This window comes from Thamnophis sirtalis, unplaced genomic scaffold (assembly GCF_051295495.1).
Source record: "Thamnophis sirtalis isolate CommonGarterSnake01/CBP01778 unplaced genomic scaffold, rThaSir2_p1.2 scaffold_4, whole genome shotgun sequence".
In the NCBI taxonomy this organism is placed as follows: domain Eukaryota; kingdom Metazoa; phylum Chordata; class Lepidosauria; order Squamata; family Natricidae; genus Thamnophis; species Thamnophis sirtalis.
Window position 1 is genome coordinate 85256170 of NW_028261384.1, and position 23540 is coordinate 85279709.

General features: G+C 41.2%; 2 protein-coding genes and 2 non-coding genes across 4 annotated transcripts; 3 read left to right on the forward strand and 1 right to left on the reverse strand.

Moving 5' to 3' along the window:
- Positions 1-1888: 1888 nt before the first annotated feature.
- TRNAC-GCA (transfer RNA cysteine (anticodon GCA)) lies at positions 1889-1960 on the reverse strand. The gene has a single exon. It is a non-coding gene; the product is annotated as a tRNA-Cys (tRNA).
- Positions 1961-4147: 2187 nt separating this feature from the next.
- RPL23 (ribosomal protein L23) lies at positions 4148-9401 on the forward strand. The gene is made up of 5 exons (XM_014058241.2): positions 4148-4224; positions 5026-5109; positions 6302-6430; positions 7418-7531; positions 9273-9401. The coding sequence occupies exons 1-5, from the start codon at positions 4212-4214 to the stop codon at positions 9353-9355; spliced, it is 423 nt and encodes a 140-aa protein (XP_013913716.1). The 5' UTR covers positions 4148-4211; the 3' UTR covers positions 9356-9401.
- On the forward strand, positions 6082-6215 carry LOC148045950 (small nucleolar RNA SNORA21). Its single transcript, XR_015696547.1, has one exon. It is a non-coding gene; the product is annotated as a small nucleolar RNA SNORA21 (small nucleolar RNA).
- Positions 9402-9519: 118 nt separating the features above from the next.
- On the forward strand, positions 9520-14449 carry SPMAP1 (sperm microtubule associated protein 1). Its single transcript, XM_014058242.2, has 3 exons — positions 9520-11003; positions 12314-12413; positions 14010-14449. Exons 1-3 carry the CDS (start codon positions 10797-10799, stop codon positions 14165-14167), a joined length of 465 nt encoding a protein of 154 aa, XP_013913717.1. The 5' UTR covers positions 9520-10796; the 3' UTR covers positions 14168-14449.
- The last annotated feature ends 9091 nt before the right edge of the window (positions 14450-23540 follow it).

Consider the following 23540-nt stretch of genomic DNA (forward strand, 5'->3'; position numbering starts at 1 on the left):
AAGGCAAAAAAAAAAATACCATTCACTGCACAGATGAAGTTTTACTAGCAGTGGTTAGCAGTTTGGAAGAGACAGTTTTTCAGATTATAGGCAGATTGAGAAAAAACTTTATTTTCTTTCACCTGTCCCAAAGGTGCTTTTTCAAGAGGCAACTGGACTTTCTTATTTTTTTCTTTTGAAGACCTTTCGCTTCTCATCCAAGAAGCTTCTTCAGTTCTGACAGGATAGTAGGGAATGGAAGGATTTACATTCCTTGCAGATAGCTGGTAATTTGCATCCTTTTTAGAGAGTCATTGAACCACTTGGAGGTTTATCTGTGTCCGCGGGGTAACCTGAGTAGTCTGCAATATTTCCTTTGGAAATTTCATCTCAGCATTAAATGCCAACTTCTTTTTACATGTCTGCACATGGAATTCCTCTTGAGTTGATCATCAAGTCCCTTTTTTGTGTTTAGGCTCAACACCTCTCATTTTCATTAGCAAAGCTTCTTTTAGAACAGCACTCTTTGCCTTGCCCTGGGCTGAGGATTGCTGCAACTAGAAATGGCATATAAAGAACTGCTCTGCAGAAATACTAGGGCTGCACAAAAACATGCCATAGTACTTCATTGACTTAATATTAGTATTATTCCTTTCAATTACAAGTCGTCTTCAACTTAACCTTTTATTTAGTAACCATTCAAAGTCACAACAGCAGTGAAAAAAATTACTTATGACCATTTTTCAGTTATGCCTGTTGCAGCATACCCATGGTCACATTATCAAAATGTGGATGTTTGACAACTTTATATTTATGGTGGTTGCAGCAGTGTCCTGGGATTATGTGATCATCTTTTATGACCTGATAGTAAACATGGAAGCCAAATTCGCCTTACAACCTTATTACTAATTTAATAACAGCAATTATTAATTTAACCACTGTGGCAAGAATATCATAAAATGGGGGGAGAGAATTCACTTAACAACTGTCTCGCTTAGCAACAGAAATTTGGGCTCAATTGTGGTCATACATCAAGAACTATCTGTAGTTGTAAATTAAGCGGCGTGCAATTGTTAAATTTTAAAACGCACACATATATTTTGAACATATCCCTCTGTCTTCACAATTTAACTTATTTCTTTAATACCTTTTCAGATTTAAAATAAAAATAGTACGTCAGGAGCTTCCACTCCACAACCATATCCCATAATCAGGAAGGAGGACAAAAAGTGATGGATTAGGAAGGGCGGGGCTTGCTTGATCAGCCCTGCCCCAATTTCTGTTTCTTTTGCAGGACGGCGGCAGCAGCTACTCTAGTGAGTTACGCGGCGTGCTTGACAGTTCCCCAGCCGCGTGGACTGGATCGACCAAACGTTGGCCGTGGCGGAGGAGCACGTGAGCGTGCTGCGCGAGGCAGCCCTGGCTTCGGAAGCGGGTCGGAAGACTTCCTGCTCGAACCGTCTTGGTTTTACGGCAATGTTTCACGACCCGAGCAACTTTAAGACGTTTCCTCTACTTCAACTCCCAGAATTCTCTAGCCATGTTGAATGTGGAATTCCACATGTCATACGATTGTTCAGATTGAAAACCGTGGATATGTAATTCATTTTGCGGGGCTGATTTTATCCTTAGCATTAGAGATATTAAGATATATAGATCCTGGCGATTTTATAATTGTGTAAATTAAAAATGATTTGCTCGAGCTTGATTGGTCGTTTTAAAGAACTTAGAGCTGCACGTACAGGGTGCTGCCGAGATTCCTGTTACGCAATTTGCGTAAATTACTTTCATGTATCTACATAATGTACATAAATTGTTATATGTTTTATAAATTGCTTCTGCGTTGTTCCTAAATTCCGGTCGGTGAATATTACTGCTTGCTTTGAATTTTGAACAAAAAATATTTTTGAGGGGGCACCCGGATTTGAACCAGGGACCTCTTGATCTGCAGTCAAATGCTCTGCCACTGAGCTATACCCCCCTCGCTAGTTTTGCGCTTGCTACAGTTTCTCTTCAAAAGAGAGAAGAGAAACTTCTTTGGAAGGGAAACTATAGTTCTGTTTTTTACGATAGGAAGATTTTGAATTCTGTCAATTAGTATTTGGAAACAATCCACCCGCTATATAAAGTTTATTTTGGCGTTTGCATTTTTTTCCCTGAAAAACCCTTGCTTTCACTTCGGTAATTAGTATATAGCACTGATTTTTTTTCTGCTTAGTGATGATAGGAAAAAGTTATATTTTAGCGTTTTCATTATGTTTGATTTTGACTATTCAGGAAAGGCAACCTTTAAAATTGTAATTTCCTGAGACTGAATCTGAGAATTTATACTGGTGGGATTTGGCATTGTATTGTAAAAATAATCTACAGAGGACATGTTGACTATAGTATTCTTTACCAGCATAACAAATGGAAATTATGGATGGGGATGATTCCATGTATGTAGTCCAACATAAATGAAAAGTATGGACTTTGGCAGACTTAACAACCAGTAATACACTTACTGCAATTTACATCTTCACTATATTAGAATAATAGACTTTGGAAATTTTCTAACCCAACCTCCTGTGCAAGCAAAAGACCCTATACCATTTCAGACAAAGGGATATCCTGTCTCTTTTTTTAAAAGCCTCCAATGATGGAGCACAACTTCTGAAGGCCAACCAACGCACTTTCACAAGAATTTTTTCCTTCAAAGTTTCTTCTCCCCTTGATTATATCCATCACTTCTTGTCCTGCCTTCAGGCGCTTTGAAGAATAGGTTGACCCCCTCTTCTTTGTGGCAGAATAATTCTTCATATACTGTATGTTCTAGCTTCCAGCATACTAATCACCTTGTTTCTCCTTTCTGCACTCCTTCCAGAGTCCCAACATACTTTTTATGTTGTGGTGACCAGAACTGGATGCAATAATCCAAGGTGTGGTCTTACCAAAGCCTTATAAAGTTGTACTAATCCTTTACATGACCTTATTTCAATCTTCCTGTTAAAGTATTGGCTTTTTTGACAGCTGCAAAGCACTGCTAGCTCATATTAAGTGGTTGTCTACTAGGATTCCAAGATCCCTCTTGCAGTTACTTTTATTGAGCCAAGTTTCACCTAATCTGTATCTGTACATTTGGTTTGTCAAGATCCATTTGGATCTTGAGCCTATTTTCTGGGGTGTTGGCTATTCCTGTCAGCTTAGTGTCATCTGCAAATTTGATGAGTTCCCCTTCTATTCCCTCATCTAAATACATTGGTCAAGATCCTCCTCAGATGCTTCTTAAAATCAATCAAAAATCAATCAAAAATATCAGCCTCAAATCCTCCTCAAATTTTCAAGTGTAGTCCTGATAATGTTATATATTTGTACAGCTATTGTTGGATGGGGGAAAGAAAAAGAGGAAAATAATATAACAGATAATGAAAGGGTAAAAATGTTTGTATAACTGCGTTTTCGTAACATACTTAACTACAAATTACTCAATTACATTTAGCTTGTTTTGTTACACAAATTCAACCTAATTAGTTAATCGTTCAATACGTATATTAAGTCAACCCAAGAATCTGAGCCAATTCAATTCATGTTTCAAGCAACAGTTCAGTATCATGCCTAAATTGCTGTTCAAATTTTGGTCAACACTTCAGTTAACCTGCCTTATTTTTTTCCTTAAATATTATTTCCTGTTCCTTATTTCACTTTCAAAATATTAAACTTTGTACAATAGCAGTACTGTTAATCTTCAAGCTGTCATAGAGTGTTCCCTATATTTTTCCAAAATATTATCTTAGGTACTCTTTTTGGCATTATAAATAATAACTGGAATTAGATCCACATGTTTAGAAGAACTTTTATCAGGATTCGAATAATTAGGATTCAATATTTTAAAATGACCGACTCAGTTTGAATATTCTTTTTAAAATAAAATTAAGCTCGGTCACATGGGAATCACCCTACGGCGGAGATGGACGACTAAAAGTACTTAAAGAGGGCGTTTCTTTGAATAAATATGTACAAACTACAGTCAAACTTAAAAAAAAAAAAACGGCTAAAGCCCTTTGACTAAGTTCACCTTTAATGGTATATTACTTTAGCCATTAAAAAAAGAGAGAAAGAAGGGCTTATTTTATATCCGTTTCCGGCATTCACATGAAAAGGTCGCCTCACGTGACATGGGACTTTGAAAACGTATAAGTTATCCCGGCAAGCCTTGCGCCATCTTTCTTTTTTTCCCCAGCCTCCTGAGCAAGATGTCTAAGCGAGGTAAGGCCTGTTAAACCGTGAGATGGTCTGGAAGAGAATCCTCCTTCATCGCTCTTGTTTGGGAAGATATTAGGCTCGCTTTATCGGGCATTATTGATGGGTGAAAGTTAGGTCTCTGACGAGATGAATATTTTCGACCACCCCGCTCAAAAACAATATTTTTTGGTTCGTGGGATTTGAGGAAAGCATGGGGGGGGGAGGTGAGAAGTTGATTGGAAAGCAGTGCAACTGTAACTTCAACTGCTTTAGTAGGATTTTACTATAATAATATTTGCGGCATAATCGTTTGCAGACGGCGTACTCCAGATATTAGCCTATCGTCCCCTATTTTATTTCCATTGTAGTTCCTTAGATTACTATTTCACAACCGACAGCTTTTAAGATATGTCGAGTTCCCCAACCAGCATGGAAAGTTCCAGTCGATATAAAAATTGCGACGGTTGAGAAACTGCCTTAGATCTTTGAGAGGACAAAAGGAATTATTCATGCTTGCCCATTTGGATGATGAGGGATATGCAACTTCACCCCCCCCCATTTTTTTTAACCACATCATGTAGATCGGAGAGGCTTCATAGATCAGTAGAGTTAATTGCTTAGCTAGCAGTAATGGAGTTTTTCAAACTATTAGAAAAGCAATTAACACAAAGTGTGAACTTTTGTGTAAATATATGGAAAACGGTGATTTTTTAGTGAGGGGTAAAAGTACCTGATTTTAAGACTCAAAAATCAAAAAAGGTGGTAGGTATTGGAATATTTTTATTGCTTTAATAAAACATTCTTCATCCTATGACTTTTTAATAGGACGTGGTGGTTCGTCTGGTGCGAAATTTCGCATTTCACTTGGTCTCCCAGTGGGAGCTGTGATCAACTGCGCCGATAATACAGGTATGTCTTAATTTTGGTTAATTTGAATAAATAATTCTGGGCAGCAAGTCTGGGAATTTTTGTAAAGCACTTTTAAACTGAACTTTAGCCAAAAGGGCTTCCAAGAGCAGCTTACAGGCAACGGGGTTTTTTCAATTCCTTGATTAAGCAGCATAATCATTCCTAAAGTAGGTGGGAAAATGCTAGTTCTAATATCCATCTCTTGAATGTTGGAGTGGTAAATATTTAAGCTTTGTGGACAATTGTAACATTCATTGTAGGAGATCATATTTCATATTTCCTCTACCTTCGGATAATGGAAGGTATTTCTGGAATTGGATGGAACTTCTGTTTGTCCATCATGAAACACTCTAGGTGGTAAACAATGTATTATATAAATTAAGAAACATCATTTAATTCAATTATTTACTGCAAAATCTAGATCAATAAACATATTTTTCTTAACATAAATATTTGTAGGTAATTTTTACTCCATAGAATGGAAATAATCCAGAATGTGGTTGACTTTGGACTGGGTGATATTTGGATGCTTTATTCTAGTGGAAAATATACAGGTTAATACTTGTTCGAGTTAATTTCTTACTGAGGAAAGGGTAATAGTTATCAAAACAACACAACCACAAGCTGCTATCTTTTGTACAAGAGTGAGGCAGCCAGCCTTATACATAAAAAGTGAGAAAGTGTGATTATGAAAGCAAAGTAAGGACAAATAAAACAGGCAGGAGTTTTGCCATTTTTAAATTGCCATATATGTTGACTAACAAGGTACTCACTTAAATTATTACCTCCCTTATAATGCATATTAAAGCTTTTCATTCCCTGAATTAACTTTTTTGCAGTTCAGAATCTTGAGAGAACTCTTGACATTATCCCTGTCCAATTCATCTGGGGAAAAAAATCCTAGTAAGTTCAGTTGCGAGCCATAGCAGTCATGCTAAAAGAACATGATACAGACTAGAAGCAATGGGTTTTTCCCTTCAAAAAGCACTTGCTGGGTCTGTTTTCAGATGGCCCAGGGAGTTGTCGTGGAAGGGTAAAGAAACAGCATTACTTTTGGGTGAGGTTACAGCTTGTGCTGTTGTTCCTCAATCGGTGATGCCACAAAAAATAGAAGTCTTGATAACTTTGATGCAAAGTTTGTTAACTTTGATACAAAGTATTTGTTAACAGCAATAATTCCTTCATTTCACAGGAGCCAAGAATCTCTACATAATCTCGGTGAAAGGAATTAAGGGGCGTCTGAATAGACTGCCAGCTGCAGGTGTGGGGGACATGGTAATGGCTACTGTCAAGAAAGGCAAGCCAGAGTTAAGAAAAAAGGGTGAGTGATGGAATAAATAAGATGTATTGATTTACAATCTTATTATTACTTTGGGACTGTAAGAGAAAAGCAATTGGAAAAAACTGGTTACGATCTATTAGTCATTACTTACCAACATTTTCAGCATTAAAAGTAATGGTTGGGTACAGTGATCATTGTGGTAAATATATTGATGGAATCTATATTAGTTGTGACTTAACTATAAAGTGTTTTTGCACTAAATTATTAACATTGGAGGGAATCTAGTTTGAGTTTACTTTAAATTAATTTATAAATCAGATTGTGTTTCCATCTTCTGAATTAATATATTCTTGGAAAAAACATTTTTCCTTTGGGAAATTCAATTTAGACTAATATATCTAGTTTGGGTTATATTTTAGAAGAGTACATTAATTTAGTCCAGAATAGAATATAATTTAGGCCCGAAATATTGTAGGTGGTGCATTTGTATTCTATCTATCTACCTCAAATGATAACTCCCAGAGTTTCCAGAATATGGGGGCTGGCTGAGCTGTAGTCCATAACAAAGGTACTAGACAAGGAAAGACTATTCTGTTTTCCAACTTCTCCCCAAGATGAATGTTTTATAATAAAGTAAAATTATATACTTTCAAGTTTATGTCTATTAGAAATCTTATTTGAGCACCAGAACCAAAGCTAGAGGCCTAAGAGATGATCTCTTCAGAACAGGGTGTTTTTGAAATGCTGTTAATTAAATGGTGTAAACACATAACATACTTAACTGTTGTGATACCAGTAAGTCATAAAGAATTTAATATTACTTGGAGAATGTTTTCATTCTAATTTTTCTGGCATATATGCATTTAGAGCTTTACATTTTATATTCTATGCTGCCATGACCTGCATTTTAATAAAGTTGATCTAAGTGTTTTCAGTTGCAGCATGTCCTACAACTTTAAAGAAACTCTTGCTTGATTTCAAATTCAGGTGTTGCTTACTAAACTACTGATTTTGAACTTTTCATAGTGCATCCAGCAGTTGTGATTCGTCAACGGAAATCCTACAGGAGAAAAGATGGTGTATTCTTGTATTTTGAAGACAATGCAGGAGTGATAGTAAACAACAAAGGAGAAATGAAAGGTATTGCCGCTAAAGGGACCACAAAATTAAAAAGAACATATTTTGCTTCTTGCAAAAATATTCAGTCTATTAATAGCTTATTAAGTTAGAGCAGTGGTCCCCAACCTTTTTATCGCCGTGGACCAGTCAGCCTTTGATAATTTTACCGCGCAGGGGTGGGGGGGCGTTGTTCGCGACGACACATTGATTGTTTATATATCAGATTGTTTTGATTAAACAACTTTTATTTTATTGTATTAAACATGCCATACTAGGGCCTAGTATCAATGTTTGATACTGATCTGGCTGGGTAACTTTAGCCCATTCACTCTATCTAAGCCCCCCCACCTCACAAGGTTGTCGTGGGGGAAATAGGGGGTGGGAGTATTAGGTATCTTCACTACCATATATAAAAGGAGATACTATCTTAAATAACAAAGTGGGACCCAACCTCCAAAATATAATAAAAGAAAAAAGATTCCATGTGCTCAACTAATTTTTTTTAAAATCATCACTATATTATGGACTACAGACAGACATACATACATACATACATACATACATATATACATACATACATACATACATACATACATACATACATGCATATATACATACCGTACGTATGTACGTACGTATATATATAATGTCCAAATAACAGGAAAAGCGCTTCAAGGACCAAAGTATATTCCTTTTTTGCAGCCTTAAGAGAACTCTCGTTTTTTGAGGCTCAGAACCAGGCATTCTCGTGGGCTGCAAAAAGGAAACGCGACCCGGGAGCGCAGCCTCCAAGAGTCCATATCGCCAATAACTACGCGTGGGGGGAAAGGAAATGTGTTTTGTGAGGAAGAGAAAGAGCGTGCTTCACCGATGCCCGCTGGCGAAATTTTGGAAGAGAGGCAAGAGACTTCAGGCACTGAGCCCCCACCCCTGGCTGCGGCAACTGGAGCGGGCGGGAGGCAGGGAAGGGGTGGGCAAGACCGCCGCTTTTCCACCGTGCGCTGCAATAGCGGCAGCAGCGGCCTGAATCTGGCGACTGCCCCTCACCACCTCAGGCGGCGCTCATACCCTCCCCTTTCCTGTGCTACTGTTAGACTCCTCTCAGCCCCCCACCCACGCCCGCGGAGGGCGCACGCGCGCCAAAATCGCGCACCCCACATCTCCCCTCAAAAGACCCCCCCGCCCTCGGCTGCCCGACGTTCTCTCTCTCTCTCTCTCTCTCTCTACCTCTCCCGCCGTTCCTTCTCACAAGCCAAGGCCGGGCGGGGAAGCGCCGTCTCCGTCCCGGGCGCACCGCCCCTCCCTGGGCAACTCGGAGACGACTGAGCCGCTTTTTCTCCGGTTGTGCGGCCCGGTGCCAGGTACTCCACGGCCCGGCACCGGTCCGCGGACCGGGGGTTGGGGACCACTGAGTTAGAGAATGTCCTGGATACTCATTAAAGTTTTACAAAACTAGCACGATCTAAGAGCAGAAGCAAGCAACAAAGAAAGAAAATAAAAGCAAAAGAATTAAAAAGAAAAATCTAAGCTTACAATTTATTTTGCAGCAAACATTAAGTACAACATTTTTACTTTATGATTGTAGTGAGCTCTTCATTTTTGATCTTTTGATACTTTTCTAATAAAAACCACATGAATTTTTCTGTTTCATGCAAAAAGTTCAAGGTATTTCCAGTTCATCATAAATGCAGATATTGTTTTCATAATGGTATTGGGCTGCTGCTGCTAAGAAATATTTCTGGTTTGTTCTTTATTTTTCCAGGCTCTGCTATCACAGGCCCTGTAGCCAAGGAGTGTGCAGATCTATGGCCCAGAATTGCTTCCAATGCTGGCAGTATTGCATAAATATGTTTGTTCTTTGTAAAAATAAAATAAAAGTGATTGGCTCAAAGTTTTGTGGTGTGAATATCTTCCATGTTATAGAGAAGGAAAGAAACAGACATTCTGTTTCGATATTATTAACAGAATATTTAATCAGAAAAACACTAAAACTGTTTGATGTCTTAATAAATCAGTGCAAATCCATTTATGAATGTATATTAACATCCCTTGAGTCAGTGGACAGCCTTAATTCCACGTTTTAAAAAGTTGTAAGGTTAGAAATGAGTGACGGAGAATCATTTGTATAATCTTATTCAAAACACAGAAGAGGTATACTGTAACTGACTATGTACAAAAGGAGATACCAGAATTATTTGCTCTGTAGTTATCCAGTGATAGACTAACTCCTTTTGGATGTTTTTTTAATTCCCATAAAATATATAATAATAAACATATATAGAATTCTACTAAGTAATTGACATTATTTTACATGTATGTTAGTTACACTGCTTTGATTCACTAAAGCTGTAAACTCCACTGTGGATCCTCACACTCCAGCTAAATAGAGTACATTTTTGTGCTAGAAATATCCCCAGATTATGCAGGATAATTAGTTACATGCTGGTTGGGCTGCCTTTCCCACTAAGTAAAGTTGAGTAGATTGTATCATTTGAGCAAATTAAAGAAATCTTAACAAAGATGCACCCATGTGACCTTTTTAAAAAATATATTTAATACTTAACTAGCATAGGACAATACAGTCATAAATTGTATTAATGCTCCTGTTCATAACACATGATTATCGCACTGTACAATCTTTGGAGTGTTTTAAAAGACAATACACAATTTGAATTGCAGTCAAAGCGTCAGTTAAATATACGAATCTGGCAATAATTCAGAAAGTACTTTTTTCTTTGCACCATTTACGCTATTTAATTATTCAAAACTGGGAATTTAAAATCCAAGCAATTTCACTGACATGAATGAAATCCATGAAACATGTAACTGGTTATTCACTTATTTTAGGCTACAATACTACTTTGTTCCATAAATGTATCTAAAAAGATTGTGTCTTGCACTACAGTTCATGTATCAGGAATTGTGAGCTGCACAGTACTAAAGGAAATTCTCAGTTGTAGTATGAAAAAAAATTAAACTTGCCATGTTACTTTAAATGTAGCTTAGCAATTTTAAGTTTTTTGTTGTGCAGGAACTATGATAGATTAATAATGTAAAACTAAGGGTAATATTGAATGAACTATACTAAAGTAAACTACTGCACAAATGAAAAAACTATGCCAGCTTCAGGTTGTTATGGAACAATTGTCTCTTGATAACATCACAGAGACTCTAGTAGGGTAATAATGAGAGTTGCTAGGAGAGAGGTAGCATATATATATGGTGTGGTATGATGTGGTGAGAGATTAGTAGTTTAGTGTGACAGTCATCATTTTCTCTTGAAATCATGACTTGTATTACACGGAGATGTCTACAAAAGCAAAAGGAATTCATCCTTGATGGTGTGGCAGTGGACACCATTGGTAGCGGATATGCTCACATCCTGCCCAAGCTGTGGTCTGCACTGCCACCATATAATGCTCAATTAGATATCCATGCTGCTAGCTATTTCTCATCTCCAGTGGTGAAATCACTGCTAAAAAGGACGGAGCAGGTAATGACATTTGAAACTCGAAATGGAAATAAATGTAGTAGATGAGCAGCAGGGCTATGAGATATAACTTGATGCAATTTCATATGCTAGACTATAGTCCAGATTCCCATGACTTGTAGATAATGTTTATACTTTAAAACTTTTGCTGAAATCAATTTTTGATACATTCCTGTGGGAAATGGGTCAAATAAGGATATATAAAATAATTGAATAGCTTAATATATTTAAAGGGAGTGGGGAATTCAGATATTGGGCTTATTGAACTGTTGGCAGTTTGAGACCCAAGCACTGTGTAATAAAGTGGGCTCCTATTCTTGCCCTAGCTCCTGCCAACCTAGAGTTTGAAAGCATGCAAATACAAGTAGATAAATACCACTTTGGTGGGAAGGTAATAGTATTCCATGTACCTCAGTCATGCCGGTTTGTATGACCACAGAAGTTTCTTTGGATAACATTAGCTCCCTCAGCTAGGAAATGGAGATAAGCACCAATCCTAGAATTAGACAGGACAGGACAGGACACGGAAAATCCTTACCTTTACCTTCAATATATTTAAAATAGAATTACCCAATACAGAGTACCTAAAAACCAAAACAAAATCTCTGAAAACATAGCTCCAGCAGCTTTTATATTACTGCCTTGGCTATCAACATAAGAAATATGGCTCTGGCTGCAAAATGCTGGCCTGTTACTCTGATAATCCACAAAGTAACACATTTCTCAACTAAAAAAAAAATCTTCCCAAATAATACATTTATTTAGGTTTCTAAAATAACTGAATACCATCCACTTTACATCTAGTCTAGCAGGTATAAAGACAACCTGTATTAAATATGGGAAAAGTCCAATTAAAAACTGTCCGTGCTTCCAAATTATCATCAGATGCTGATTCCTCCTAAATTTTAGTACAGAATATTCCTCTTTTATGTGCTCTTGCACAGACCTGCTTGATTTTTTTAGAAGGGAGATGGAAAATTGTGGGCAACAATGTTCTGTTCCTTGGACAGATTGGTAACTGGTTCATTACACACACTTGAGAAAGCTATTAAGTGTAAAAGTATAATGTTTCCAATATTTAGATTTTCTTTTCTTGGAATGTTTGGTCTTCAGGCTTGATGTCACAACTCTCTTTATGATCTCATTGTAGACATTACCCACTGCATCACATTTAAGAAAAATATAAAATATTCCACAATGATAAAAATTAAAACCAGTCTTCTCTCTCTCATACTCTGAATATCTACCATCCCTGCATATTCATTTGTTTTTAAACTGAATTAATTGGGCTTTGTTTTTCTTTTGCTTGACAGACTCGTGGTGGGACCTCTAGGGATGGGTGGATAGTGGACTATTTCCATATCTATGGGCCAGGCCAGAGGTATTTGAACAGGAGAAACTGGGCAGGAGCAGGTGAATGAAGTGTTGAACCTTTCTCTTTCTCGATCTTTCATTTCACCAGTAATTGTTTATCTTCCAAACTTTTAAAATAATTCAGGAACTATGATAATATCTTATTGAAAATACATTACATGGCACAAGTGAAAATTATTGTTTAGAATATTTATATAAATATAAATATTTTTGTTTTCATAGATTTTCACGGGTATAGGTATGCTGGTCTTGTATTGGATCTTTTCCCATGTAAGATTGAAATTGTTTTGACCTCGCCGAAACATTGCCAAGACAAGCTCAATCTTACACGGGAAACGACCCATACGTATGCAAGCAGTGGTCATATCAAACAGAATAGTAATGGGCAGACAGTTCATATAGTATTAGGAACAGAAGACTCTTGTGGCTTAAGGAAGATACAAGAGTATTTGAGGATTATTGATAGTTATTTAGAAATAGGTTTTATACATAAATTTAAGATTTTATTATACAGTTTTTACCATATTTGATTGATTCTCTAAACCAGAAGTCCCCAACCTTTCTGGCTTAATGGACTGGCAGCAGCAGGGGAGGGAGGATGGTTTCATACATGCAAACCATGTGTGGTTTCTCGCACATGCACAATGAATGAAGCTTTGCACATGCTCGCACACTGCTTGCAAGGCCTGGTTTCCAACAGTACTGATCCACGGACCGGGAGTTGGGGATCCCTGATGTAAACAATGATTGATTAAAAATAATTGAAACTAATGAAGTTCCTGGTGGCAAGTAAAGCCAATGACATGTACTATGCTTTATGTCAGGCTCAAAACTAAGAATAACACATAGCAATTTTTCCAAGCTGAGTTTTTTGTTTCACACTTATATACAAAACCTTGCCAGAGTGAAGACTATTTGCATCCACAATATACTCTGAACCATTAGGGAGGGGTTTGTTCACTCTATTCATCTCACATATAATATTTAGGCTGAGTTGCTTCTTATTCCTTTAGAATACACGACCTCCCTCCTGGGAATCCAATATCTCGCTACATTCCATCCCAGTTTTCCTATCATATGGGCTCTTAAATATAATAATTCAAGAGTAACTTTGAGGTTTGTTATCTCTCCACCTTAGTACTCCCCCACTTATTTGTTTTACACATAGGGAGCCAAATGCATAGAGCATGAAATTAAAATATGAATTGGTAATATTGTTTATGTGGATCAAGATGACATTTGTTATGAGAACTGCTATGGCTGGTAGGACACAGAGCAATGTTCTTTGTTTTTGGGTTGGTGGAGAAGAACACTGATTAATCAGAATAATCTCTGGAAGTTCTCCCATTGAAGGCCACAGAAATGAAATTTATCTTGTGATTTTTCAAAGTACTTTGGCAGGATTACAAAGTGGAAATGGTGTGTGGGGAGTAGATATTTAGGGTACAATAATCCATTGCTGATAGGGCAGTTAGGTTGTACAAAGTAAAAGAAAAACAAGGCAGATATTGAAGAAAAAGCATCAAGAGATAAATACGGTAAGAAAAATTGTGTGTTTTGTACACAGGCTGTATTTTCCAAAATAATTCTTTAACATATTTTTGATGGATGATCTTTAGTATTTTTTTTATACAGGTCACTCTCCAGAGCAAGTGGCTGGTCACCATCTATACTTGATGGGTACAAAGCCAGCAACAGGTTGGAACGGCCGATATGGCTATCGCCGCAACACTCCAGATCTTCGCACACGCTCTTCTTGCTTTGGTGAAGTAACATGGCTCCCTATCCACTGAAGAACATCAGATTATATCAATCTGTCTCTTCTTCTAACTTAAATGCTCTTCGTATGTTTTGTTTGTTCTTGATTTTTCCAAAATAATAAAATACTTTTAATTTCTTATTTAACAGTTTGTTGCTTGAGGGAAGGGAAATTCTGGCAGAAGATTACATTAGGACAGCATTTTCCTAACTGGGCATGGTAGCTGGGATGCTTTGTGGGAGGATGAAAGCTGTACTATAGTCCAAGTTGGGGAAGGAAGGAAAAGAGTGATAACAAAACATTCTGACTGTGACAAAAGTGGCTTAATCGTATATTTTGTTCTTTGGGACTTTTGATTTTGGGCAGAAAATGTGTTCATATTAACTATGTTATACCATAACTGTATACCACTTTGGGTTTCAGCAAGCATTGAATAGCAAGTCTGAAACTTTTTACTTAATATTGAACAGTTTTTCATTCCTATTATTTCTATTCTTGCATATGAACTCTGATAGAAAAATATCTATGTACTAGGATGACCAGTGCTGGAAAAAAAATCCAGTCTCGTTCAAAGCCTAAAGAAAGACACTGGAAATAAAATGGAGGCTAGCTGTAGATGTTTAGATGTTTAGATGTTTATTAACATTTGTAGGCCGCCCTTTTCCCTGAGGGGACTAGTAGGAAGGAAGGTGTTGTTTATTTGGATGCCAGAAGCTTCAGTGATAGCAGTGTGTTTCTGGAGTGGCTCACTAAAGGGGGTTGAGATAGGTGGGCATTTATAAATTCTTTGGGGCTTTGTAATTGAGATGCCTGTTCCTGTGTAAAAATGTGTCCTTTAATATTTTAATGGCTGCTCCCAGATTTCCATCTTTCCCATAAGGGGAAATACAAATCTTGGGGGTTTATCTGAGCTAATCTTGTCACCTTGCCTAATTGTATTCCTTATTTGGAGTCTCTTTGTTTATGGATGGATTGGCCCAGTCTTTCTGAATGGATACAAAATCTCCATTCCAAAAGACCAGCCTCTTCAAGCTTCATCTTGAGGCTATTTTCCTATGGCAGGAAGACTGGGGCTGTTTTCTGCCTTTGTTAAGATTTTTTCCATTTCTCCTTTGGGGGAAATATTCTATCCTGCCTCATTTTAATATTAAGAATAAAGAGGGAGGGGGCTTCCTACACCAGGAAATAGTGATTCATAAATAATGCTATAAAGCAGCGATGGCAAACCTTTTTTTGGCATGCGACAAACCGCGTGCCAAAAGCAGGGGGACCACGGGGGGTCATGTATTGATGTGCCACACCCATAATGCTGTGTGTGTGACCCCCCCCACATGCATGCGTGCACAACCTCCCCCTCCCATTTTTGCGGATGGACACTTTTTTCGCCCTCCCCAGGCTCCAGAGGCTTACTAGGAGCCTTGGGAGGGCGAAAACAGCCCCCCCCCCCCCGGGGCTTCTCTGAAGCCTCCAAGGGTGAAAAATGGCCCTACAGGCAACCTGGAAGTCACTCCTTCCAACTACCAGTTCGGCGAACCAGATTAAAATTAACATCTGGTTTGCCCAAACTAGTTTGAACTGGCTGAATCGAACTCCAGAACACGTTAATGTTAAAATTGCAGCCATAAAACCACAATTGCGGATACACAGAATCATTTCCAAAATTATAAACAGGAATCTACCAGCCATATCTGTAGTAGTATTAGCAACATAGCAGCAGCAGTGGGGGGTTCCTACCTATTCGGTCCAATTCAGCCAAATAGGTAATAACTCTGGCAGACACGTGACTGCACCAGTTCTATCCTCGGCGGCACCATCTTGATTTTCTGTCTGCACAAATGCAAAACAATCTTCACTGAAAAAATATAATTTTTATTCCTTTTTAAATGTGTGCATGCGTAGATAATTTTAAATGCAAATGTGCATCCACACAAAATTTTTGGGGCGCCGCACCAGTAGTAATGGCGGCTGGAACCCACCCCTGTACAGCAGCCATTGACAGACAAGCAATTCACAGTAGCTATAGTCACATGGCATACTAAACTCTAAATCTAAGCACAGTAATGAACAACATTTTAGGCTTTTGCATTGTTGGACACAGTTCAGATGGTTAGTTTGTGCTCCCATCTGTTGTGTTTCTGTAAAGAAATGTAAGAGAAATCATCCCAGTGCTATTATAGTTAAGCAAGCTTGTAGATATAAAGGACAAACAAATGGGTCATGTACAAAGTAAATAATTGTTGGAAGAAATGTCCTTCTGGGTTCATCTCCAAGTGGGGAAAAAGACACTGGAGACATGGAGGCTGCTTGGAAAGATGGTTTAATGGTGGACAGGACCACATGGCTTGAGCCCCGAACAGAAAAGGTGATCACATGCTTCAATGTTGGGTGAAGAAGTGAAGAGAAAGAAGGGCTGAAAGTTCCTGGCTTTATACTCTTTGTTCCTCTCTGTTTCCTGTTCTTGTGTAAGAAATGTATTCTGATTGGTTGTCAGACTCCCACGGGGCCAAGTTTGAGTTTCCAGATGCCATTTGGTGAGTTGGGTAAAGGGCTAATACTATCATGCCTTAATCCCATCACTCTGGATCTGAATGGGAGAACTCTTTATTATGTAGAATAGACTGGCTTGGGCATCTTAATGGGTCATTAAGAAAAGTGGGGGCTATTAAGAGTGAGCCTGTTTTCTGCTTGAAAACATGTTTCTCCATTTCTGATCCAGGGAAATATAATATTCTGCCTTTTCAATATTTCCTAGGATATTTCATTTTTCTAGGAGAGGGGTGGGTGCTAATTTCCTACAATCCCTCCTTTTTAAAAAATATGCGAGTGGGAGACACATGTTCTTGGCAAAAGATTAAAATTAGTCAGATCAGGGATATTTAATTTTTTTCTGATGCAAAGGGGGGGGGGGCATTGAGAGAGGCAATAGAAGTCTGGCAGCAGAAGTGGTTCCCAGAGCAAGCTTTCATCCATGAAGGTTTAGCAGCCAGGGGAAAAGTTTTGGAAAGAAATTTACAGTATCCAATTTTCCATGCCAATTAATTTCAGATACCACTTTTTCTGAGCTTCCACACAGGTTACAAGCAAGCAGAAGTCCCAAAATTCTTCACAGCCAAGATTTTGCCTTTTAAATAACTACAGGCTGCCCATTTCCAAGGGATGGTTCTTGAACCTGCCCTAGCTCTTATTTTAGTGAGGCCAAACTGAGTTTAGCCAGTGTGCAAGCCAAGCTATTTACTATTTTTAAAATTACGCACAATGAGCCCTAGGATTCCTACTCATGAGACCACCAGTGTAACACATCCTGCTTTACTAGGTACCTGGGCAGCATCATTAGTGAGTCAATCAAGGTTTGGGTTTTGGAGATCCTTTCTGCTAGCTCTTCAAGTGGGAGAATTGCCTGAGGGGAATTTCCTCTCTCCCATGGGATTAGCAGAGAGATATGACTGCTTGGGCTTTAGTGCCAGGGCAAAAATCAACCTAGGAGAAGCTTTGTGTGGAGGTAAGTCAAGGAGATAGTTTCAATCTAATTCTGAATGGGGTTTCTCTCTCTCCCTCTCCCCCTTCCTCTCTCTCCCCACAGCTGCTTCTACAATACAGAAAATATACACATTTTGGAGAAATTTCCCTCCCACCAGACAGAAATCTAAGAACTTGCTGGGCTAGCCACTCTCAAATACAATTCTTACATGAATACATTAAATTGATTACACTATAAATGAGACAAGAAAATAAACCTTACAATGAATTTATGTGAAGGAAGCAAAGACAGAAAACCTTACAATCAATGTCCACCCTCCCCCATAGTCTTTACAGCTGTCTTCTGGGGATTGAAAAGAATCTTTCAGTCTTTATTTGTCCATCTCAGGGTTCTTTCTTTAATGTCTGCTGGATGACATTAAGCTTGGCTTGCTGCTATGTCAGGCTTGGGAAGGTCTGCTCCACTCTGGTTACTGTGATGACTTTCAGTGGAGGGCTGGATTGGTGGCTTGGTGAATGGAAGGTCTTCTGTGGAGGCATCTGGATCCATGTGCTCTGCTCAGGGCTGAAAGACATGAGAACAAGGGTCCCCTTCCCCACAGAAAAGGCATTGCTGGAGGATTAGAGGTAAGGGGGGAATGGGGATAGCTTGCAGGCAGAGTTTGGAAAAAAAATATCAGTATTGCAGTTACTAAACAGATAAGCTGGTAACAATATGGGGATATCACAGATGAGAAATGGGGTCTGGATTCCCATGCTACAGGAAAGAGATGAACAGATAAAATCATTTAAACACATACAGTAAATGCAAGGGTGAAACTTTTCTTGTAAATGAGCTTAAAATATTCCCTCGTAACCTTGGATAGGTACTTTAAGGTACAGGGAGGGAAGGAAGAAAGAATACTTCTTTTTACTCTGTTTTTGTTGGCCAAACAAACACAAAGTAACCCCCCCCCCTTCACTCAGTTTTCTGGGGTCAACAAATGGAGTGAAGGCAATTTCTGCCAGTTTACTCTTTTCTTTCATTGAACAATTTAAAAGTATTGTCTTTTTGGATTAGAGACATTTTATAGTTACAATTACCTCCAGGGTGCACAAAAACACATGTATACACAAGGACAAGGGAAAATAAGACAGTGGGGGGGGGAGAGAACTCTCATGTTTACACAACTTAGGCATTCCCAGCACAAATCTCAGTTAAGTTAGGGAAGGCACAAATCTTAACAAGCAAACCACATGGTTGCATAGACAACAGAGAGGAAGAGACCCCTGCATGGCCCCATAGGAGTCTGACAACCAATCAGAATACAAGCTCAAGAGCAAAGGCCAAAGAGGAGATAAAACCAGGAATTTTCAGCATCTTACTCTCTTTTTCTTCTTCACTCAACATCTGAAGCATGTGATCCTCCTTTTCTGTTCAGGAGCTCAAGCCATGTTAAGATAAGATAAGATAAGATAAGATAAGATACTTTATTTGTATGCCGCCCTTTTCCCTGGGGGGACTCAGGGCGGCTCACAGTTCAGGGGGAGGGGAGGACAAACCAAGTTACATATAAGACAATACATCATTAAAAGCACAACATTCATACTATTCGGGCAGGGTTAAGGTCTTTAGCCCCAGGCCTGTCGGGACAGCCAAATTTTAAGGGCTATGCGGAAGGTCTGGAGGGTGGTGAGGGTACGAATCTCCACGGGGAGTTCGTTCCATAGGTCGGAGCTGCCACAGAGAAGGCTCTCCTCCACGTGGTTGCCAGTCAACATTGACCGGCTGATGGAACTCGGAGGAGGCCTAATCTGTGGGATCTAATTGGACGAGTGGAGGTGATTGGCAGTAGGCGGTCTCTCAAGTACCCAGATCCAATACCATGAAGGGCTTTGTAGGTGACAACTAGCACCTTGAAGAGTACCCGGAGATCAACAGGTAGCCAGTGCAGCTCGTGGAGGATAGGTGTTATGTGGGTGAAACGAGGTGCACCCACGATCGCTCACGCGGCCGCATTCTGGACTAGCTGAAGTCGCCGAATACTCTTCAAGGGCAGCCCCATGTAGAGCACATTGCAGTACTCCAGCCTAGAGGTCACAAGGGCACAAGTGACTGTTGTGAGAGCCTCCCGGTTCAGGTAGGGACGCAACTGGTGCACCAGGCGAACCTGGGCAAATGCCCCCCTGGTCACAGCTGACAAATGGTGTTCGAAAGTCAGCTGTGGGTCCAGGAGGACTCCCAAGTTGCGGACCCTGTCTGAGGGGCGTAGTATTTGACCCCCCAGCCTGAGAGATGGAACACTTGGCCAATTAGTGGGAGGGAAGCACAGCAGCCACTCGGTCTTATCCGGATTGAGCACAAGCTTGTTAACCCCCATCCAGTCTCTAACAGCCTCAAGGCCCTGGCTCATCACGTCCATCGCTTCATTGAGTTGGCACGGGGTGGACAGATACAACTGTGTATCGTCCGCATACTGGTGGTATTTTATCCCGTGCCGTCGAATGATCTCGCCCAGCAGTTTCATGTAGATATTAAAAAGTAGGGGGGACAGGACCGAACCCTGCGGCACCCCATATGTTAGGGGCCTAGGGGTCGATCTCTGCCCTCCGACTAACACCGACTGCGACCTGTCCGAGAGGTAAGAGGAGAACCACCGTAGAACAGTGCCTCCCACCCCCACCTCCCGCAGTCGTCGCAGAAGGATACCATGGTCGATGGTATCGAAAGCCGCAGAGAGGTCCAGGAGTACCAGGATAGAGGCATGGCCTCCATCCCTGGCTCTCCAGAGATCATCGGTCAATGCGACCAAAGCGGTTTCTGTGCTGTAGCCAGGCCTGAAGCCAGACTGGAATGGATCAAGATAACTAGCTTCCTCCAAGGACCGCTGGAGCTGAAAGGCCACCACCTTCTCAACAACCTTCCCCACAAAGGGGAGGTTGGAGACTGGACGATAGTTGTTTAGAACGGCTGGATCCAAAGATGGTTTCTTCAGGAGGGGTCTCACCACCGCCGCCTTAAGAGCGGGGGGAAAGGCCCCCTCCCGAAGGGAGGCGGTAACAACTGCCTGGATCCAGCCCCGTGTCACCTCCCTGCTGTTAACAACCAGCCAGGAGGGACACTGGTCCAGCACGCATGTGGAGGCACCTACAGCTCTCATGGCCTTGTCCACGTCCTCAGGGGCAACAGCCTGAAACTCAATCCAGCGATGACCTACCAGATTATCCCCTAGTGCCTCGGCTGGTTCTGCAGGGTTGGAGTCCAAGTCCGCCCGAAACCGAGCAACTTTATCCGCGAGAAACTGTTGTCCTGTTCACCATTAAACCATCTTTCCAAGCAGCCTCAATGTTTCCAGTGTCTTTCCCCCCACTTGGAACTGAACCCAGAAGGACATTTCTTCCAAAGGACACAGCAACAGTCATAAATATGAACCAGTTGCCAAGCATGTGAATTTTGATCACCTGATTATGGGGATGCTGCAAAGGTCATTACTGAAAAATGGCATAGGTCACTGTGGGAAGCCCCCTCCCGAATGAAATAGTTTGGGGGATATTAAAACGGCAGGATAGAATATTTCCCCTAAAGGAGAAATGGAAAAAAAACCTTACAGGGCAGAAACAAGTCCCAGTTTCCCTGCCCCCAAGCAGAAACTGAGACCAGGTTTTAGAAATGCAGATTTGGTAATCCATTCAGAAAGACTGGGTCAAGACAGAAACTCAGATAAGCAACAAACAAAAGGTTGACAAAATTAGGATTTGCATTTCCCCTTTTGCCTATACAGCCAGCCAAGACCCCTACTTGGACCCACAGGAATCCAGAAGATATAAAATCCACTCACTCTAAGCTCCATTTTGTCAGCTGTCCCAGAATTGTATGTGGTTGGTAGTTCTGCTTCATCAATAAAGGGAACCTTTCCAATCAGCCTCCAGCCTCCGTTTTATTTCTAGCACTTTTCTTCCAGCTTGGAACTGGACCTGGAATTTTTCTTCCAACATCACTTTTTTCAGTGCCATTGTAAATTTGAATGGTCAATAAATGAACTATTGTTAGTTGAGGAGTACCTGTATTTGAATAATCCTTTCATGTGTCCATTTTACTATCATGCTCCCAGTCCTGTGAGAATTTATTTCCTTCACACTTTCCCTAGTCTTGGTTGTTGAATTCTGGCTAGGCGATAGGTTAAGGTGACCAGACGTCCCGCTTTTCGCGGGATAGACACGATTTTAAATAATTTGTCCCGCGTCCCGCTGCATTTTTAAAAAGTCCCGATATTTGTAGAAAGGGTGCCCTGCCCCTTTTTTGGCTCCCGATCCCTGCAGCAGTGGCTGGCTCTGCTCCTGGCCGCGGGCCCCTGCCGCGTCCAGCGCGTCTTCATCAGCAAGCGGGTTGCCCGCCCGGCTCGCTGCTGCTGCCCCTCCATGGCCGGGTCACCCCAAGCACGCATGACACGGAGCTCCCCGCGCCTAGCTGCGTTGTGCACACACTTAGGCATTCAAGGAATCCGGCGGTTTTTTTAAAGGTTCCAGATCCTCTGCAAACACCGTACTGCATCCCGGCCGTCTCCAATGCAAGGGCAGCCAACAAGTGGCGCGAGAGCTAGGAGCAGCCGAAGCCCCAGCCGCCGCCCTGCTTCTAATCTCCATCTGCCCGATGGAGGCTGCCCGGCTGCTGGCGCTTCTGCACCTCTGCTCCACCGCCCAAGATGCCACCACCACCCCCTTGCTGGCTCTTCCCGTCGGCCACCCGCCACCTGAAGCCTTCCTGCCCACCACCGGCTGCACCACGTCCGACTTGCCCCGGGCGGGCTGGAAGTTTTACAGAACTCCGGATTGGGTGGCATGGAACGAGATGGTATTTCACAGCCAACAGTGGGTGGGTGGGTGGGTGGAGGGCAATGCACAGGACAATCAGCATTGGATACCCCCTCCCCAGATCCAGAAACACAATCCAGACAGATGTTTCCTTGATGAATCCAGAACTGGGCGAAGAGTCCCGGAGCAAAAAATCCTTTTAAAAAAGGTGTTGGGGGGGGGGGGAGGACAGGCAGGCGAGAAAGACGGTGGCGCTTTTGATAAACCGAATGCCTATCGTCACACGGGTTTCCCTTGAACAGCGCAATTTCCAAAAGTGCAAATTATTCTGGCTCAGGGTGAGCACGAAGACCTTCCCCCACCACCCCCTCCCCACAATCAAAGAGCCTCGTCCTTGTTGGCTGCCCTTCGCTGCCCTTGCATTGGAGATGGCCGGGATGCAGTAGGGCGTTTGCAGAGGATCTGTAACCTTTAAAAAAAATGCCGGATTCCTTGAATGCCCACGCGTGTGCACAACGCAGCTAGGTGCAGGGAGCTCCGGGTCGTGCACGCTTGGGATGACCCGGCCATGGTGGCCAGGGAATCCTGAGGACTGAAGCGCAAGAGTACTCGAGAAGGACTAGGGTCTTGCAAAGTCCTCTAAGGAAAACGGAACCGAGAGGAACAGTGGAAGCCTCTAAATTGTTCGGCTAACTATAATCCTGCTTTTTTTTTTGGTGGTGGGAAGCGGTGGGTATGTGCGTGAGTTTGCAATGCCAAGATCAGACTGGCTTTTCGTTCCGATTCCTGAGCCCCCAGCTGTTAGTGACGGAGGAGGAGGAAGGAAGGGGTTGCATTTTGTCTGGCTTGACAGCTCATTCCTAGATTGGGATCCCCTGTCTCCCCCACCCCTTCTGCACAAGAGATCAGCAGCCCCTGGGCTGCGAGCTCCTCCCACTACAAACAACTTTCGCTTTTGCTGCCAATGCAAGCGAACTCCTTGGTCTTTTTGTTATATTCATTTCCCTTGTAACGCACGTGTCAGCACAGCTGGCAACTCTCCTGCTGCACCTCCGCTGGCAAGGAAGAGTGGATCGGCGCTGAACGATGTCCCCCTCATCCCAAGCCCCAGAACAACTATTGCCCTCCCGGGACACGGC

Excerpts from the sequence above, each read along its gene's own strand:
- SPMAP1 (XM_014058242.2), top strand. The coding sequence starts at position 10,797 with ATGACTTGTATTACACGGAGATGTCTACAAAAGCAAAAGGAATTCATC. Across the intron at positions 11,004-12,313 it reads TGCTAAAAAGGACGGAGCAG|ACTCGTGGTGGGACCTCTAG; the intron begins GTAATGACATTT and ends TTTGCTTGACAG. Across the intron at positions 12,414-14,009 it reads GAGAAACTGGGCAGGAGCAG|GTCACTCTCCAGAGCAAGTG; the intron begins GTGAATGAAGTG and ends TTTTTTATACAG.
- RPL23 (XM_014058241.2), top strand. Across the intron at positions 5,110-6,301 it reads CAACTGCGCCGATAATACAG|GAGCCAAGAATCTCTACATA; the intron begins GTATGTCTTAAT and ends TTCATTTCACAG. Across the intron at positions 6,431-7,417 it reads GCCAGAGTTAAGAAAAAAGG|TGCATCCAGCAGTTGTGATT; the intron begins GTGAGTGATGGA and ends AACTTTTCATAG.